The sequence below is a fragment of the Phoca vitulina genome, unplaced genomic scaffold (genome assembly GCF_004348235.1).
Source record: "Phoca vitulina isolate PV1807 unplaced genomic scaffold, GSC_HSeal_1.0 scaffold10, whole genome shotgun sequence".
In the NCBI taxonomy this organism is placed as follows: Eukaryota; Metazoa; Chordata; class Mammalia; order Carnivora; family Phocidae; genus Phoca; species Phoca vitulina.
The window spans coordinates 45,576,373-45,595,434 of NW_022589713.1; the positions used below are offsets into that span (position 1 = coordinate 45,576,373).

The following is a 19,062-nucleotide window of genomic DNA, read 5'->3' on the forward strand; positions in this document are numbered from 1 at the left end:
CATCTGAAGACTTAATGCACATCTGCTCCCTCCTCCAGCCCTCCCTTCAATCCCAGGGGTAGCTTTCTCCAAAGACTCCCCTGAAATACCTCCTACAGAACAAGATTAGAGCCTTCTGTCCCTGGGACTTCCCTCTAAATGTCAGAACTTGGAAGGAAAGGCCATTCCAGACAGAACGACACAGTGGCCAGAAAAGCAGTCACAAACATCTCGTCACCTTGGGTGCTCTCCAGCAGTTTCCAGAGCATGCCCAGCCCTCCCAGCACCGGGCAGGGCTTCCTGGCACGGGGAACTGAAGTAGCATACTCTGGGGCAGCCTCAGTTTCCCCATCTGCCCTGCCTGTGTCAGAAGAACTCTCAGACATGAAAGTTTGTGTGGACAGTTGTACCCTGAAAGGAGGCTCAGGGCAGGATTGGCTTTTGCCAAGAACACAAGTGAGACCCCCTTGGACAGTCGGCCTCACCACCAAGCATGTCTCTCGGGCTCTTCCAGAATCTCTGTAGCAGCGCAGACCGGGGCCAGCACCACAGCCCTGTGGCATTCGGCCTCCTCGTCTACCGCCTTGGGGGGGCAGGCTCACGAGAGCTGATTGTTGCATTGTCAGATATTTTGCAAGCCATGATTAAAAATCAGATTTTATAAACTTATAATTCACCAGGTGATATTAAAACAAAATCGTGGATGCCTGGCCAGCTCAGTCAGTGAAGCATGCCACTATTGCTCTCAGGATTGTGGGTTCGAGCCCATGTTGGGTGTAGAGATTACTTGAAAAGAAATTTTTTTTTAAATCAAAATTCATCATTAGCACCTATTTTCGTGTATGCTCTTGAGGTAATTTATATGTGCTGTATCCGTACAGTGGAAATACTATAATGCTCCCCTCCTATGTGTCTCTTCCCAAGTCTGTGTTCAGTAACAGCCCGTTGGTAACTTGAAATTGGCCGTGGTAGGAGTAGTTTACCCAATTTACCAATTTGTTTACCCAGAGAAATTGGCAAACACAACAATCAGGGCTTTGTTTTCTTCTGGAAAACCGTTTGTTAGCCATTTACCAACACACGGCTGGCAAAAGGACCCCCTTAAGTACGAGGGGAGGTTGGGATGCTTCAGGGCCATCCAGAGAGGCCACGGAGCAGAAACCATGGGCTTCTCCAAGGTGCACGATAAAGGGGACCAGGTCAGCACTGGGGTCCACCTCTCTGTCCCTGACACCCGCTGCAGGACTGCATCGTTTTAGAACCTGGAATGAAGGTGGGTCTGAAAGGCAGACCTCCTTCAGTCCTCCTCAGTCTCCTGGCCAACATCGAGAAGCTTCTTACCCCACTCCATGGCCTCCTTAGGGTGTGTGCTCAGCCAGCCTCCCCTCCACCTCCAGCCCTGAACAAGAAGGCCTTTCCTTGACCACCCAGCAGTGTGGACATGGCTGAAGGGGCGGGGCAGGACCCTTGCTTCTCCTAGGAGGCTATTTCCTGGCCTCATCTGTCCGGATAGGAGCCCCCAGTAGTTTAACAGATGCAAGTTAAATGATTCTTACTCTTGTCTTTTCCTTCAAGGCGACATTTAAAGGCTGGATGGACATTATGTATGCAGCTGTGGACTCCAGGGGGGTAGGTAACCATACTCGCCTCTCCTGCCAAGTCAGGCACCTGAGGCTCCAGGATGTTTGGCCACTAGGGCATCAGTGTCCACACCCAAAGGCCCACCCCATAAGGGCCAGGTCTCTTGTGTCAGCTTGCAGTTGAGCCTCTCTGGAAGGCCCAGGCCTGGCCCTGGGCAAAGTTGCGTGATCTCCCAAGGAGCCACAAATCCTCAAATATCTTCCAAATTAACTTCACTGTAATTTACTTGAATCTTAATCTTACTGGAGAAGAGACCGGGTGGAGGCCATAGAGATGCAAATCAAGTTTCTTCTTTGTCCTTGTACCCCACCCAATCACAATGTCAGCCCCAAGCTGCCACTCTTCTGAACCCCGTTCCCACCCGCCCTGGCCCCGCTCTGCACACACGTGCACACACAGACATACAGCCCTGTGCTGGTGACCTCCCTCCCCACACACCCTCTCGCCCAGCCAGCCCTCCCCCGTTCCTGCCTGCCTGACCCCCATATCTGGTTTCTCCCCCTCAGTATGAAGAGCAGCCCCAGTGGGAATACAACCTCTACATGTACATCTACTTCGTCATTTTCATCATCTTCGGGTCTTTCTTCACCCTGAACCTTTTCATCGGTGTCATCATCGACAACTTCAACCAACAGAAGAAAAAGATGCGTAGAGCACCTGCTCGCCACGGGCCGGCAGGGCAGGGCTGGGTAGCAGGGGACTGAGGAGCCATTCTGGCCCCTGGCCCCATTTTGCCTTCCTGCTGGGGACAGTTCTCTTCCGGCCGCTGCTGGAATGGGTGGGAGAGGGGCGTGTCTGTGAAGTAACAGGCGCAGTCTGTAAGAGTGGAAGGAGGGGCCCCGTGCCTGCCCTAGTCTACCTGACCCATGAGGTTCCTGAGAGGAGCTGGGCTGAGGGTTGGGACTACTCACCTGGTCCACAATCGAGACTGGCCCAGGGTCTCTCCAGAGCTCCATCAGTTGGGCCATGATTGGGTTGCAGGCAAACCAACTAGGCAGAGAGAACGTGCAGGGTGGCTGAGCTGGGCAGGGGGACTGGATTTGCACCTCACAAAGCCACAGCGGCCTCAAAGTGAAGGGAGACAGGGACCCTGCAGAAGCAGATTTGGGGAGGACTCTCTGGTGCAGGATAGGGACATACTTATCTCCACCGGAAGAGGAAGTGAGGAGGAGGCTGGCCAAGGCACCCTCATCAAGGAGGCAAGATCCCTATGCCCCCCATGCCAGAGCCCTTGAGAACCCCAAAATGAGTCTGGTGCCTGTCTCTCTGCACTTAGGGGGCCAGGACATCTTCATGACCGAGGAGCAGAAGAAGTACTACAACGCCATGAAGAAGCTGGGCTCCAAGAAACCCCAGAAGCCCATCCCGAGGCCTCTGGTGAGCCAGCTCCCGATTCAGCAAGAGTGGAGGGGATGTGCTGGGGGGCCTGGGAAGCCCCACACCCCAGGACCACTGAATTTTCCAATGAAAGCCTAAGTGAGCTTGCCCAAATTGCCCACTCAGAATCGTCTGTTTCCTTAATAAGAATAATTCTGAAATATGTACTTTTCAAATTCATTAATCAATAGGGTTTTTATAGGATGATATCACTGGAAGCAGTTTTACATTATAGAAAATGGAAATTTGCAAAGTTTGGGAAAATTGCTCCAAGAATGTATTAAGGAAAATAACACATGTTTTGACATCTTGCTTATGTTTTCTTTATGGTACCACAGTTTGCCAATGTCAGCAGTGGGGTTTGAACCCAAAAGGCTAGAAAAAGTGCCAGGAAGACCACAAAGAATACTTAATATGCATTGATCCACTCAAAGAGAATGAGGAAGCGTTGAAAATAGGGCTGTGAAAAATCAATATTCTTTAAAATATGATATACAATATTTTCATATGAGCATTTTCATTTTGGCATTTTAAAGCTGATAGTATTTAATGTGAAAGAATGAAAGAACATAAAACGCTCCTGAAATTTAATTCCAAAAAAAATCATTCAGCTTGGCCCAGGGCCCTCAGTCAGTGCAGGGATGGAGGGGCGCTCTCAGGCACCTGACCACACACAGAGGCCTCAGCCTCCTGGAGAAAGTGAGGAAGGCATGGGGGGCTATTCCAACCAGGAGCGCTCCCTCCTGCAGGAGTCCCTTTCCTCTGAATACACCCTCCTCCACTGTCAGAGTGCAGCCTTTCCCAGCGAGAGCAAGGCAGCTTCTGCAGGCCCACCACCCCCATTCACAGCTTCTTCCTGGCAACCCCTGAGCGGGACAGACGCAGCCGGAGTCCCCTGGCAGATGGCGCCAGGAGGGACACTCAGTCCCCTGCGGGGCTGACTCCCTTGCCTGACCAAGCCATTCTCCAAAAAAGTAGGAAGGGGGTCAGTACTCAATTAGGTGACATAACCCAAATCACTAGCTAGGAAGTGACAGTCCCAGATTGTTAATCCAGTTCATCAGTTTTATCTACTTCCTACCCTTTCACCACGCTTTGTACTAGGTTAGTGGTGTATGTGCATGTGTGTTCACTTATTTATAATTTTTTCTCTTTCCCCAAATAATCTGAGGTGGCTAACAATTAAAGACACATAAATATAGTTAATAGAATAAACAAAATCAATTCCATAAAGGATGGAGAAAATTTGTTAACCTGAGGACTGATCCAATTACTAGGGTTGAACTTTAAATTTGACCCTGAGCCATCAGACAATGGGAACAAAAAGAGAATGATGATGTGCTAGGGAAGCTCTGGGTAGGAGAAATCCCTTCCTGAAGGTTCAGAGAAGACTTCAGGGAAGAGGGAGCCGGAGGCCCAGGCCTGGATGCAAGAGAGCCAGGCTGTTTCAGCCTCCTGACTTCTCCTCTCACCCCGACAGTCTCACTAGAGGGTGGAGTAGCAGGGTGGATGGTCTGGGCCGAGGGGCAGCAACAGGCCTGTCTGAGGCCCCTGCTGAGCCCATCCTTGGCCCCTCCTTTCAGAACAAGTACCAGGGCTTCCTGTTCGACATTGTGACCAAGCAGGCCTTTGACGTCACCATCATGTTCCTCATCTGCTTGAACATGGTGACCATGATGGTGGAGACAGATGACCAGAGCCCCGAGAAGGTCAACATCTTGGCCAAGATCAACCTGCTCTTCGTAGCCATCTTCACGGGCGAGTGTATCATCAAGATGGCCGCCCTGCGCCACTATTACTTCACCAACAGCTGGAACATCTTCGACTTTGTGGTTGTCATCCTCTCCATTGTTGGTGGGTATGCAAGTCGGCCTTTCCTCCAGTCCTGGGTCTGTACTTAATGCCAAGCGTACTAAGCTCCTCTGTTCTTTTCTCTGCATTCCACACCTCTCCCCTCACACACTCACACACACACACACACACACACACACACACACCCTCCACAGAGAACTTGTCTAGGAAGGCCCACTCAGGCCAGGGGGGCCATCCTGGCAGAGGAGCCAGCAACCCCTCCATGGGACCCTAGGACACAGCTCTCTGCTCTCTGTGAGAGCTTCAAGGATGAATCTGGAAAAGGGAGTGGGGGCTGGGCAGGCTTCCCTGCCCTCCCAAGGGAAAGGTTAAAGGAAGAAGAGGCTTTCTCAGGGTGAGGTGAGTCTCCAGGGATGGGAACAGGTGGCCCTCTAGGATAGAAGTGATCCCTGGAGATGAAACATTCTAGAGTCTAGCCACCAAGGTTGTGTGCCAGATTCCTTCAGATATCAGTCGCCTCAGGCAATTGACCTTTTAAAGTCTACATTGAGGTGAGGAGATCATACAACTAGGAAAAGAAGAGATAGGATTCACACTCCGTCTGTTCAGGCTGCTATAACCAAACACCAGACTGGGTAACTCATAAACACCAGAAATTCATTTCTCACAGTTCTGGATGCTGAAAGTCCAAGATTGAGACACTAGCATGGTCATGTCTTCTGGTGAGGGTCCTTTCCCTAGTTCATAACCAGCACCCTCTTGGCTGTGTCCTCACAAAGTGGAAGGGGCAAGGGAGCTCTCTGGGGTCTCTTTTACAAGGCACTGATCCCACTCACTCACTCGGAGCACCTCCCAAAGCTGTCACCTCCTAACATCATCATCTTTGGGAGTTGGGATTTCAACATATGAATTTGGTGGGAGATTCAAACATTCCAACCATAGCACACATCCACGTCTGTTTGACCTCAGGGCTCAAACCCTCTTATTTTTCTTATTTTATTTATTTATTTATTTACAGATCGAGCGCGAGAGCAGGGAGCGGGGAGGGGCAGAGGGAGAGGAGAGAATCTTCAGCAGGCTCCATGCTCAGCGCAGAGCCCAACATGGGGCTCCATCTCCCAACTCTGAGATCATGACCTGAGCCGAAATCAAGAGTCAGACGCTTAACTGACTGAGCCATCCAGGGGTCTCCTTTTTTTAAATAGCAATTTTATTGAGATACAATTCACATGCCATAAGATTTACCCTTTAAAGTTTATGATTTAGTAGTTGCTAGTATATTCACAGAGTTGTGCAACCATCACCATTACACCTCATCTTAGACTCTTTCCCTCGCCCCCAACAGAAACTCTGCATCCTTTTAGCAGTCATTCCCCATTTTCCCTCTCCCCAACCCCTGGAAACCACTCATCTAAAATTTTGAGAGACGGCCAAACTGTTTTCCAAAACAGGTGCACCATTCTATAGTCCCACCATCAATGTAGAAGGGTTCCAGTGACTCCGCGTCCCCACCAACACTTGTTACTGTCTATAATTTTTTACATAGCCACCCTGGCAGGTATGAAGTGATCATCTCGTTGAGATTTTGGTTTGCATTTCTCTAATGACTAATGATGCTGAGCATCTTTTCATGTGCTTATTGGTCACTTCCCATGATATGTCTTGGTCTATAACAGGAGAAATGTCTTGGAGAAATGTCTATTCAAATCCTTTGCTTATTTTTTAATTGGCTGACTTGTGTTTTTATTGTTGAATTGTAAGAGTTCTTTATATATTCTGGACACCAGTCCCTTATCTGATACACAATTTGCAAATATTTTCTCCCATTCTGTGGGTTGTCTTGTTACTTTCTTGGTTGCTGTCTCTCAAAGCACAAAGTTTTTTGTTTTGATTAAGTCCCAATTTATCAGTATTTTTTTTCTTTTGTTACTTGTGCTCAGCAACAAACTCTTGACCCCCTCCCCCGTGAAACTCTGCCGTGGGGTGGCTGATTTGTACATACAACCTGTGCGTTCGGTGACTTCAGAGGGAAATGCGGGGGCAGGCAGAGGCAGGGGCTGCCGTAGCTATGGTGACAGACAGATGGTTCAAAGCTGGACGCAGGGTCAGGAAATGCTGTGGGAGGTCCCAGACAGGGGTGAGGGTGTGCATGCCCGGTGGGACTGGAGAGAGGCTTTAGAGAATGCAGGATGTCGGCAGCCATGAGGGGCTGATGAGGGGCAGTGTCGGGAAGATTTGGAAGGAGGTGCAGCACGTACCTTGGGAGCACCTACTGGTCCTGGTGCCTGGCCGTACTGGAGAGGCTTGGTTAACAGCTCGACTTGGAGCCAGAGGGTCTGAGTCGAATCCCAAAGTCTCACTGATGAGGTGACAGCTTGGGTCAGTTACCTCACTTCTCAGTTTCCTCTTCTGGAAAATGAGGATGATGGTATCCGCTTACCTCCTCGGGTGACCGGAAGGGCTAAATGGATGGATATAAAATGCTCAGCCTGGCTGGCTTATTGACAGTAAACATGACACATGACAGCTGGTGACATGCTTACGTGAGGAGTCTGGAAAGGTCACTTGGGCCAATACATAGCATGGTTTATTTCACTCTTTCTCCTATAACTTATATGCCTGCTTCTTAAAACTCCAAACCCGGAGTTGTCAATAGAGACCAAGGGGTGGGAAGCCCCAGAAGCTAGCAGGGTTGGGAGGGTGACAGGAATGATCTCAGAGAGGCTTAGTTGTGACAGGCGTGGCATGGTGGAGAACACGGACTTGTGGGCCAGTGCTTCTTGCCCTTCAGTGAGCACGTGAATCATCTGGGCTTATGAAAATGCAGTGGGACTGGGGGTGAAACTAAGAGTCCACATTTCTGATAACCAGCCCAGGAGAGCCCAGGGCTGCTGGCCTTCGGACCACACTTTGAGTAATGAGGAGCTGAAAAGCCCAAGTTCTGGTCCAAGCTAGGCCACCCAGATGCTGAGCAAGTCCCTTGAGGCCTCAGAACCCAGGATCTAGAAGATGGGCCCTACTGTGCAGGTATTCTCAGAAGACAAAGGGACGAGAGGTCTGGAAAGACACTTGGCAAAAGGTGTGGGTACTGTGGGTCTTCATTTTCTGGATCAAAGATGAAAATGGAGACCCAGAGGGGTGGGAGGACACAGGGTCCTTGCATGCCCCGGTCGACCCAGTCCTCCTGAAAGGGCCTCCTCTCCTTAGCTCCTTGCCGTACAGAGACCCATCCAGTGATACGGGGCTAGAGGGAGGACAGAAGGGCTTGGGTGGCCACGGTCTCTGTTGTTTCCCATAGGTACTGTGCTCTCAGACATCATCCAGAAGTACTTCTTCTCCCCAACGCTCTTCCGAGTCATCCGTCTGGCCCGAATCGGCCGCATCCTCAGGCTGATCCGAGGGGCCAAGGGGATCCGCACACTGCTTTTTGCCCTCATGATGTCCCTGCCCGCCCTCTTCAACATAGGACTGCTGCTCTTCCTTGTCATGTTCATCTACTCCATCTTCGGCATGGCCAACTTCGCTTACGTCAAGTGGGAGGCTGGCATCGACGACATGTTCAACTTCCAGACCTTCGCCAACAGCATGCTGTGCCTCTTCCAGATCACCACATCAGCTGGCTGGGATGGCCTCCTCAGCCCCATCCTCAACACAGGACCCCCTTACTGCGACCCCAATCTGCCCAACAGCAATGGCTCCCGGGGGAACTGTGGGAGCCCAGCCGTGGGCATCCTCTTCTTCACCACGTACATCATCATCTCCTTCCTCATCGTGGTCAACATGTACATCGCCATCATCCTGGAGAACTTCAGCGTGGCCACAGAGGAGAGCACTGAGCCTCTGAGCGAGGATGACTTCGACATGTTCTACGAGATCTGGGAGAAGTTCGACCCGGAGGCCACCCAGTTCATCGAGTATTCGGCCCTGTCCGACTTTGCCGATGCCCTGTCCGAACCTCTCCGCATCGCCAAGCCCAACCAGATAAGCCTCATCAATATGGACCTGCCCATGGTGAGCGGGGACCGTATCCACTGCATGGACATCCTCTTTGCCTTCACCAAGAGGGTCCTGGGTGAGTCTGGGGAGATGGACGCCCTGAAGATCCAGATGGAGGAGAAGTTCATGGCGGCCAACCCGTCCAAGATCTCCTACGAGCCCATCACCACCACGCTCCGGCGCAAGCACGAGGAGGTGTCGGCCACCGTCATCCAGCGGGCCTTCCGGAGGCATCTGCTGCAGCGGTCCATGAAGCACGCCTCCTTCCTCTTCCGCCAGCAGGCGGGCAGCAGCGGCCTCTCTGATGAGGATGCCCCGGAGCAGGAGGGCCTCATCGCCTACATGATGAATGAGAACTTCTCCCGGCGCCTTGACCCGCCCTCCAGCTCCTCTGTCTCCTCCACGTCCTTCCCGCCTTCCTATGACAGCGTCACCAGGGCCACCAGCGATAACCCCCAGGTGCGGGTGTCCGACTACAGCCGCAGCGAGGATCTCGCCGACTTCCCCCCGTCCCCAGACAGGGACCGCGAGTCCATTGTGTGAGCGCCAGCCCGACTGGCCAGGACGCACCGAGGGGCAGCCTGGGGCAGCGTAGCCAGAGTGACTGTGGCCACAAGCCGGCACCTGCGGGCCCTTCCTTGCTTCAGCCTCGGGCTGTGAGAGATGGGCCTCAGCCCCGCGGACCGACAAGGCAGAGTTCTGTGGCGCCCACGCCGACGACCAGAAGCGGGAGGCCGAGCTGACCGTGCGGGGTGGCCTGTCGCTGGAGGCCCCGCCCACGCCGGCCCGGCCACACCACCCCCCGGGGCTCTGAAAAGCAACACCATCCCAGCTGCGGAGGAGAAATACAAAACTGAGACTGTTGTGAGTGGGCTTTCATAAATTTGTTATATTTGATATTTTTTTACTTGAGCAAAGAACTAATCGTTTTTCCATGGACATCGGCAGCCGTTCACACTGCCTTTTCTTCACTCCGAACAAGAGTGTCTATGGAGGTGCCGGAACTCTGGTTCTCAAGGCAAAAGTGCAACCCGGTGTGGCCCCCCCCAGGCCTACCGCCCGGGCCGTGTGCGGTTCCCCTGCTGCTTGGGCTGCGGTGCCAGGAGGGCTGAACCCCTTTCCCCGCCCGGCGTGTGCACACAGTCCTCACCCAGAGGCCAGACGCGGGCGGCGTGCGGCCCAGGCTCCCCTCGGGCGAGTGTCAGGCAGAGCGGTTCTTGGCAGCGGGGGCGCTCTCTGGCCTTCCCTTGTGCCCAGGGTCCTGTTTGCCCCCTGTGTTTTCATGCAGGCCATACTGGGGTCATTTCTACAAAAACACAAAGCTTCCAGAAGAGAGTGGCCTGGGTCCCAGGCACTGATGTTGCCTTTTCTTCCCAGGAGAGCCCGGCCTTCTGCACGAGTATTAACAGTAAAGGGAAGGGCGCAGGGAACCAGCCCCACACATGGCCTGGCCCCCAGCTCATCCTTGCTCCCGAACTGGGCAGGCCCCACCCCACAGGCCAGGAAGAGACGTCTGAGCCCCGTGCCTTGAGGGCGAAGAAGCTGAACAGCCCTCCGCCATGGCCATGCGGCCCCAGCCCATCTGAAGAAGGGAATCTGTTGTCATGACCAGAGCTCTCTTTCCAGACCTTTCTGCCTCTCACCATGTGTGTGGGTGGGCGGCGGGGGGATTCCTGCGTGGTGCCCAGAGCGGAGTGTGGGCCCTGTACCGGGAAGGAGCCTTGGGAGGGTCAGACCCTCCCCTGGCCTGGGAGGGGAATGGACTGTGGGCAACCTTGGGAAAGGGAGCCGTGTGGCCCCAGAGCAGGCCCTCGGGCTCAGCCTGGGGTCCTGGTGGCACCCACCCGCAGGACAACCTGGGGCAGGGTCCAGGCTGTCCACAGGTCTTGTGAGAAGGCCTTTTCAGGGAAAAATACTTTTTCTAGTCCAATTACCCCCAGGGCCTCTTGAGCTGCTGACAATCCTATTTAGCATATGCAAATCCTTAAATGCAGAGACTTGTCCCCCGAGAGTGACAGTGTAGGCTGGCGGAGCCTGAGCAGGCCGGGGCTGGGCCGCCGCCCCAGCTCCCCGGCAGAGCCGCCCGCCGCCCGCCTCGGGGCAGCCCGGGAAGCTGGAAACGCTGCCCCTCACCTACCTCGCCGAGCTGTCGGAGGGCTGGACGTTCGGGAGCTCGCGGCCATGCTGCGGGGCATTGCCGGCGAGTCAAGTATTACGCTTCTTTCTGTCAGCCCCGAGTTCCCTTGGTGGCCGCCCTAGCCCCCACCCCACCCACCCCAGTGATTTTTTTCTTCTCCCGTGTTCCCCTTGAGTCCAGTGTGGGATGTGGTTTGACCGTCCCAGACACACTTCTCCGGGTGGAAATCTTATTTTTGTAGCTCTCTGTGCTTTGCTCTCGAGGCTCGGAGCGGCGTGTGCCCCTCCCCGGCACTCAGCGCCCACTGCAGGGGCAGGAATGCGGTTTGGGAGGCAGGCCGGTAGGCCGGAAGGGGGCTGTGGTTTTGTGTGTCTGTGCGTGTGTGTGTGTGTGTGTGTGTGTGTGTGGACGGCCCGGGAGCCCTGAGACAGGTGCCCCGGGCTGTGGCTGAGACAGGGTGAGCTAGGCCCGACTCCTTAGCTTTTAGCGTGGCTCTCAATTTTTTTTTTCCAGAACTGCACGATGACCAGCAGGAGGGGAGAAGAGGGTAGGAGAAGAAGGGACATCAAGTGCGGCTGTTGTCTGAACTAATTGAGCACTTCTCACCAAACTCCGTGTATAAATAAGATACATATTTTTAAAACAAACCAATAAATGGCTTACATGACCTGGCCTGGGCTCTGTTCTTGTGATTTCACAAGGGCGGCGGTAGAGGCCCACCGAGCCCGAGAGGAGGTCTCCTGGTGCAGGGGAGGCAGGATGAGACCCCGAGAACCACACAGGGCTTCCCCTTGTTTTCCCAGAACAGCTGGGAACGTGGCTGGTCCAGGAAAAGTGGGGGTCCTTGGGTCTTGCCTTCCAGGACACACCCCCCCGTCTGGGGCACTGCAGAGGGCAAGGGCCACCTTTTGGGGCTCCCATGCTGGGGAAGGTTGGGAAGAGGGAGGCCATGGAGAACAGCCAGATGGTGTGTGTGTCCAGACAGGCTTGGACCCCTGGCTCCTCACTGCCGGCCCAGCGCCCCAGCGCCCCAGCGCCCCAGCACCCCGGCAAAAGTGCTGCGCAGCCAGCAGAGGCCTCCTTGTGGCTGGCTCTCTGCCCTGTCTTGGGGGTCCACTCCACAGCATCTGACTAAGCAGACCCCCCTGGGGGCGTTTTCCAGGCTTTCCTCCAGGCTCTGCCATCGCCCCCTTCAGGGGGCACATCCCCCAGGATCTGACTGAATGACCCTGGGCCCGCGTCCAGGGAGAGAGAGCAGGAAACACCCTCTGCACCCCCCACGCCCCCCTCCCGCGGCCTCGCGTAGAGGCAGTCTTGATCTGGAGCCCAGCCCCCTCCACTGCGCCCCAGGCCGGCACGTCGTCGCAGCCACCCAACCCGGGGCTGGTCCGTCTCAGCCCGAGCCCCCCAGCGGCCCCATCTTCAACCTCAGCCTCCTACTCGGCCCCTCGCCCGCCCGGGCCCTGCTGGCGCTGCCTTGTCCGCATCCTTCACTTGCGCTGAAAGGGGCTCAGGGGCTTCCCTTCCTCCACGCTTGTCTGTCCCTAGCGGCTCAGCTACCGGAGTGTTTTCATCCAAGACGGCGGCCTCCTGGCTAGCACGCTTCACGGGCTTCCTGTCGCCTCAGGGTCCAGGCAAGCGGTGCCCGGGCCTCCAGCCCCGCCGACCTCTGTGACTGCCTCTCCCTCCAACCGTCAGGGACCCAGGCTCTTCCTCCTCGAGGCCCTGCCCACTGCTGTTCCCTGCACCCGGAACACTGGCCTCCGCTCTGCTCAGCCCCAGGGCCTCATCCTAACGTCACCTCCTCCAGGAGCCTTCCCTGACTGCCCAAACCCCTTCCGCATCACTTATCCCCACCCTAGGTACTGCCCTTGTCACAGTGCTTAATAGCCCTTATGGCAAACACCTGCAAAGCCCGTTTTATTCCTTTTTACTCAGTGGACGCAATCTTGCCCCAACCCTGGATGAGTGGCCGATTCTGTGGCCGTTGGGCTCAGGCTTGGATAAAAGAGCAGCCTACAGCCACGCTGCAAATATGACCTCAGCCTGGGCCCGAAACTGCCGATCCCACGGACAGAGATGGGGACGCTGCGCGGCTCCTCCCCGCGCCAGGCAAGCAGCTCAAGGGGACCCTCCGGGGGTGTCCGTGTGATTTTTGGAGACTCCTTGCTGAGCCTTCTCCCGGCAGTTTCCCCAGCCCCACAGGTGTGCTCTCTTCCAGGGGCCCCTGGGACCCCTTCCTTGCCCACCACCGGCGAGTCCCCCCACAGCCTCTTCCTCCACGCCCCTCGACCCTCAGGCAGCCCTGCTGTGGTGGGACACACCGGCCTCTCTCTGCCACCCGTCACTCTGGCCCAGGAGAAGCACTCAGAGCACCTGCCTCCCGCCCCCGCCCCCACACACACACTGGGGTGCGGCCATGCCCAGCCGCAGCCCGCTCCACAGCCACCACCAGAACAGCTGGCCCGCGACTCCCCCTCCACGTCCCAGGCAGTCAGGCCCCGCCACCCGTCCACCTGAGCTTCCTCAGACCCAGCGAGGCCCCATCCTCCGTGTCTCCCACGTGTCAGAGCTCTCCAAGAAGGGCCCCCGTGGACCTGGGCAAGAGGTTGGCCCACCCCACACAGGCCCGCCACCGATGGAAAGCCACAGGGTCCTAGAAACAACAGGTGACAGTTCTTTCCAAAGAAACCCTCCCACAGCTCCCCTCGGCCCTCCACTCTCTTGGACCCCTTCTTATATCCTTGACGTGGCTGTGGGGTCCCAGTGTCCAGCACCATTTCCCTTGAAACCCATCTGCATATGAGAGACGTGGGGTTTGGTATCCTGAAACCCTTGGCGTTGGTCCCTTGGTCAAAAGTGGGGCAGAAGCAGTCCACCCTAACCTCCTGTGACACTTGTTTAAACATCTTTCCCCAACCAGAGGTTTTTCAGAGGGCAGGCCACATCCCGGTGTAGTGGGCCACCAGCAGCTGTCTTAAAAATAATGTCAGAATTTGAAACTGCAGCGTATCCTCTGTGGGAAGGATGAGAGTTGTGTGAAACCAGTTTCAGATAGGTATGTATCTTGGGTGGGCACCCACGTGCGCAGTGGGGAGTGATGGAGATGTGCTTCTTACAAGAAAGCAACCTGAGGACAGGGTGCACGGCTGGTCTCGTCACCATGCAGCCGGGACCCAGCTCAGCAGCTGGCACGGCAGGAGCCCCCATACGTGCTGGTGGAGGTTGAAAGGCTGCAACCCCCACCCTAAGCTGGGAAGCCTCAGCCTCCTCTCTGGCAAGCCCCAGGACACGACAGTTTGGTCTGGGCCCAGGCAGTGGCTTCCCCACCATTCTCGAAGCCCAGGCTTGGCATCTGGGGCTCCTGGGCCCCTCATGTGGGGTCTTCCCCAGCTGCCTGGAGTGGGCCTTAGCCTGGCACGGCACAGAGCAGGCTCCTCCGGAGGGAGGCCCGAGAGGGGCCGCAGCTGTCCCCAGGCTGCTGTGGGCCGAGGCTGGGGTCCAGGCGGCGGGTGGCTCTGAGGGACGGAGGCCGGCTCCTGTGTCACAGGGAAGGCATGCGGCCCAGAGAGCTCAACCCTTGGCAGGGAGAGAGATGCTCCTGGACAGACGTCAGCTGTCACCCCCGGGCCACGACTTTGGCAGCCACCCTGCCCCGTGCCGGAGGCTCCTCCGCGCTCAGCCCTGGCGGCCACGGGACTTGAGCCCTGGTGCCCGGAGGCTGGGAGGGCGGGAGAGACAGAGACGGAGGCGGGACTGGCCCGGGGAGGCCACGGCACCGTGTCCCTGCGGCGGGCCTCGGCTGGGGGCTGCCGGCACCGCACCTCCGCTCTGCTGCCCGGCCCCGAGCGCCCCGAGCTGTGGCGCCACCCACACCCGCGCCCAGAGCGGGTGAGCCGGAATGGCTGCTGGATTCTCCGGGCTCCTCTCCTCCACTCGACTCCTTCCTGGCCTCTGCGCTCCCTGCCCCTTCCTCGCAGGCAGGCCCGCCTGCCACTCTGCGTCCCCCTGGCAGATCAGGCACGGGGCCATCTGACATCCTCACCCACATAGAGACACGGGCAGATCCACACACACACGCGTGCGCGCCCGAGGCGCTGTAAGCTGGGTCTCCGCCCTGGGGGCAGCGGCGTGACATCAGGAAGATGCCTGAAATACCAGGAATGAACCTCAGGCTTCCTGTCCCAACCACCCCCCCACCCCGGACCAGGGGCCTCAGGACGTTCCCGGGACAGAGCCAGGTGGACAGGCCAGAGGGGGTGGCCAAGGGACTTTGTTTCGATATTATGCTCAAAGGCTGGCGCTGCCAAGTTCTGTCTGGGGGACCCCAGGGGGTCCTGCCGGAGGCACCACTCTCTTGCAGGTGTCCCAAGTCAGCCTGAACATCAGGGGCGGGGGCTGGGCCCGCTGGAGGCCAGCACATATAATGACCACCCAGACAAGCACTTCCTCCCATGCCAGCTCACGGGGCTGGCATCCCCGGGGCAGCTGCCAGGCACCTGCTGCCGGAGAGAAAAGCCCCATCATCCCAGCCTTTGTGGAGAGACGGACTGGCTCGGATTCCAGAAAGGCGTGCAAGTGAAACAGAGCCCCCCTCCCCGGATGTGGGCTGGCCGGCAGGTGGTATGTCCTGTCCTCCTGCCCTGCTCCATGCCCAGCCTCTGCGGGCAGGGACTTGGGGAGCGGGCGCAGGGATTTTAGGTGCAACCAGCCAGGGGGCTGAGCTTGCCTCCAGCATTTGTTTTTGGAGGAGCTGTATCTCCTGGGGGACCATGTGTCTGCCACTCACCCTCTCAGGCTGCACCCCCTCTTCCTGGAAGGCCAGGCACCAGGCTGGCTCTGCGTGCAAGGCTGTGGGAAGAGCTGCGGGGAGGTTGTGGGCCGGGAGGGCTTGACCAAGAAGAGACGCTGGCTTCACAGAGATAATTGGGCCTCCTGTATCCTGTATCAATCCATCACATTGACAATCTTCTCTCCAGACAGGAGGCAACGAGGAAATGACAGAAGCCAATAAGGCTAATAAATAGAGTAATAGAATAAGCAGTATGTGCAGCCCATCCCCTGACCCCCAGAGCCAGGAGCAGGGCCGAGCCCCTCCCCTCTGTCTCTGTCCTGACTTCAGCCACAGGACCCAGGGGACATTTAAACCAGTCCCCAGGGGGCGGGGTGGGGGGGACAGCTGGATTTCCACCTGCTCAGGCCAAAATCTTGGCATCATCCCTGCCTCCTCTCTCTCTCTCACAAGCCCCCCCCCCCCCCCCCGCCTTGTCCAATCCAGTAGGAAATCCTGTTGGCTCTATCTTGGAAATATATCCCAATCCAACCACTTCTCAACACCTCCACGGCCACCATGCTGGGCTGAGCACCTTGCCTGGATTCTTACAAGGGCCTCCCAGCTGGTCCCTGCCACAGACACAGACCGCTCCCAACACAGCAACCAGTCGGACCCCACGAATGCTCAGCACAGAGGCCCACAGGGCCCCCCTTGCACTCAGACAACAGCCTGAGCCCCCCGCAGCCCTCCGTCACGCACCCCTGCTCCCTAGGGCCCGTCTGAGCCCTCCACAGCCCTGTCTCTTACCCTGCTTCAGTCACCCCGCTCCTTGCTGCTTCCTCCCAGGCAGCCTCCTGGAGCATGCCTCACCATGGGACTTTAGCATGGCTGTCCCCTGCCTGTCACCCTATTTCTCCCAGAGACCAGCGCAGCTCCCCCTTTCCTCAGGCTTCTCCTGTCACTTTTGCAATGAAGCAGCCAAGATCATCCTATTGTCTGCCCTCTGCAGCCCACTGTTTCTATACTTCAATCAGGTTCAGCGAGGTATAATTTACATACCATAAAAATCACCCTTTTAAATGCATGGTTTGATGAGTTTGACAAATGCATAAGCAGTAGAACCACCACCAAAATCAATACATCTAACATTCCCATCACGCCAAGGAGGTCCCCCACCCTTGCGTCTGGCAACCACTGAGCTGTTTTCTGTGCCTATAGATGTGCTTTTTCTGGAGAGTTCATATAAAAGGAATAATACTGTACGTAACCTGTGCCATCTGGCCGCTGTCACTCAGCATAATGCATCTGAGCCTCGTCCATGTGTTAGTTGGATGTGTTAGTTCCTTTCCATTGAATGTACCGCATTACATGGATGTACCACAGTTTATTTTGCATGCAATAGCTGATGGGCATTTGGGATGCTCACAGTGTTTTGTTACCATGAACGAGGTTGTGAAGAACATTCATATACAGGTGTTCACGTGGACACATTTTTTTTTTTATCTCTTGGATAAATACCTAGAAATTGAATGTCAGGGTCCTATGATTAGTGTATGTTTAACTCCACAAGTTAGCAAATGTTTTCCAAAGTAGCTGTTCATTTTTCATCCCCACCAGCAAGGAGAGTTCCAGTGGCTCCAACTCTGTCTCCATGCCAACATTTGGAACTGTCAATCTTTTTATTTTTTTGTTCAATTTTGGCCATTTGAGTGGGCGTATCCCGTAACTTTAACTTGCATTTCCCTGATGACTGATGATGTTGAGCATCTTTTCATGTGCTTATTGGCTTCTTCTTTGGTGGAAAGTCTGCCATTGTAGGGAAGGAGCTTACAACCTACACTTTATATATCGACATCGTCATTTGAAGGAGCAAAGTGCCCATGCAGCGTGATCACATCCCATTGCTCTGCATGCGCTTGCTGTATGGTCTGGAGTCTGGTCTCCCTTCCTCATCTGCAAGATGGGTGTAACAAGCATGTGAAGGATGGGGTAAATTAAGACATGTGAAGAGTTTACAGCAATCCCCAGTACATAGTAAGCACTTTGTAAACATCCAGTGTGGTGATGACGAGTATTATTACTAACCCCTGGGTGACTTGCTCCTGTCATTCCCATTCCCCTCCTCAGAGCCCTGGGTTTTCTCTGTGAGTGGTTGGCACCATCCCCAAGGCCCTTCTGCAGTAACACCCCCTGATTTCGTGAGTTGTTCTCTGTTTCCTGACACACCTCTCTCAGGTCCCTTCCTCCACCCAGGGGCGCCCCCGACAGCCATGCAGCCCTGGAACCCTCATCACACGCGCAACACTGCACATGGCCTAGGGCCAGCTCCTCGGCCACCAGTGAGAGGGACATGAGAAACAGGAAGGAGTCTGAAGAATATTTGGAACACAGATGACACCGGACAAGACCAACAGACCCTGGGAGTCTGGGGATAGTGGTGTGGCCTTGCAGGGATGCCGCCGGTGCCCCAGAGTGGCTCAGCATGCTCTCCCCCCACGAACCCCTCCCTGCCCCAGGCCTCTCCCTAGCTCAGTAGCATGGGTGGGCCGCCAGGCCTCCATGAGCCCCACTCTCACCCCAAGTGACCTCTGGGGGAGAAGTGGGCCCCCTCCTCGGGGAGGGAGTGGGGATGGGGTGGGAGTAGTGGGAAGGCAGCCCACACAGGTCTGGGGCTGGAGCCAGGGTGCCATGGGGAGTGAGGAGGAGGTGATGAGAGGACAGCCCAGCAGGCCCAGGGATTGCTTGCCAGGGCGAGGACTGGGGAAGCTGCAAGGGCTTAGGGCCTGCAGGCCCAGGGCTTCTGGAGGCCCGAGCAGGGAGGACAGGAGGCACTAAGAGGCAGGGGTGCCCAAAGCTCTGCCACCCCCCCCATGCACCCCCCACACCAACCCCAGTCCTTCCCTTCCACTAGGCAAGCTCTCCACGCTCATTGTCACCTCAGTTGTGGGCAGCCCCACCCAGCCTCCCCCAGCCACCAGCCCCCGCCAAGACTGCCCTGGCCCGCTCGTGCCCTCCTCCCCCCGGGCTGAGTCACCACCTCAGAGCTTCCCTCCCCACACGCCTCCTGTCAGGCCCCAGCTCATTTCTCTGCTCCCAGGTCCCAGCTGAAAACCACTCAGCCCCAAGGACAGCCTCACCATGAAGCCCCATGCCAGCTCTGCCTGGGACATGGCCAAGCCACCCCCTCTTTCTCCTGTGGAGACCACCGTGTTTGCAGGATAAACACCAGCTGAGCAGTGGCCAAGGCCCAGCCAGCAGGGCCGATGCCAGTGATACACGCCAGGAGTGAGCGGCAGGAGGCCTCAGAGCCAAGGGGGTCCCTCACTCACTCCCACTGAATGATGTC

The 19,062-nt window shown here is 56.2% G+C and overlaps 2 protein-coding genes across 3 annotated transcripts in view; one reads left to right on the forward strand and one right to left on the reverse strand.

The window, feature by feature from the left end:
* The window catches only part of SCN5A (sodium voltage-gated channel alpha subunit 5), a 95,045-nt gene extending 84,015 nt beyond the window's left edge, over positions 1-11,030 (forward strand). Inside the window, exons 24-28 of the mRNA XM_032408974.1 lie at positions 1,555-1,608; positions 2,127-2,264; positions 2,893-2,997; positions 4,581-4,851; positions 8,108-11,030. Coding sequence (XP_032264865.1) covers positions 1,555-1,608; positions 2,127-2,264; positions 2,893-2,997; positions 4,581-4,851; positions 8,108-9,348 — 1,809 coding nt within the window. The 3' untranslated portion in view covers positions 9,349-11,030. The remainder of the gene's footprint in view (positions 1-1,554; positions 1,609-2,126; positions 2,265-2,892; positions 2,998-4,580; positions 4,852-8,107) is intronic.
* A 5,513-nt stretch (positions 11,031-16,543) lies between these two features.
* EXOG (exo/endonuclease G) overlaps positions 16,544-19,062 on the reverse strand; it is a 39,458-nt gene continuing 36,939 nt past the window's right edge. For both annotated transcript variants that reach the window (XM_032408977.1, XM_032408976.1), the window contains exon 7: positions 16,544-17,669. In XM_032408977.1, the coding sequence (XP_032264868.1) occupies positions 17,574-17,669 (96 nt within the window). In that variant the 3' untranslated portion in view covers positions 16,544-17,573. The remainder of the gene's footprint in view (positions 17,670-19,062) is intronic.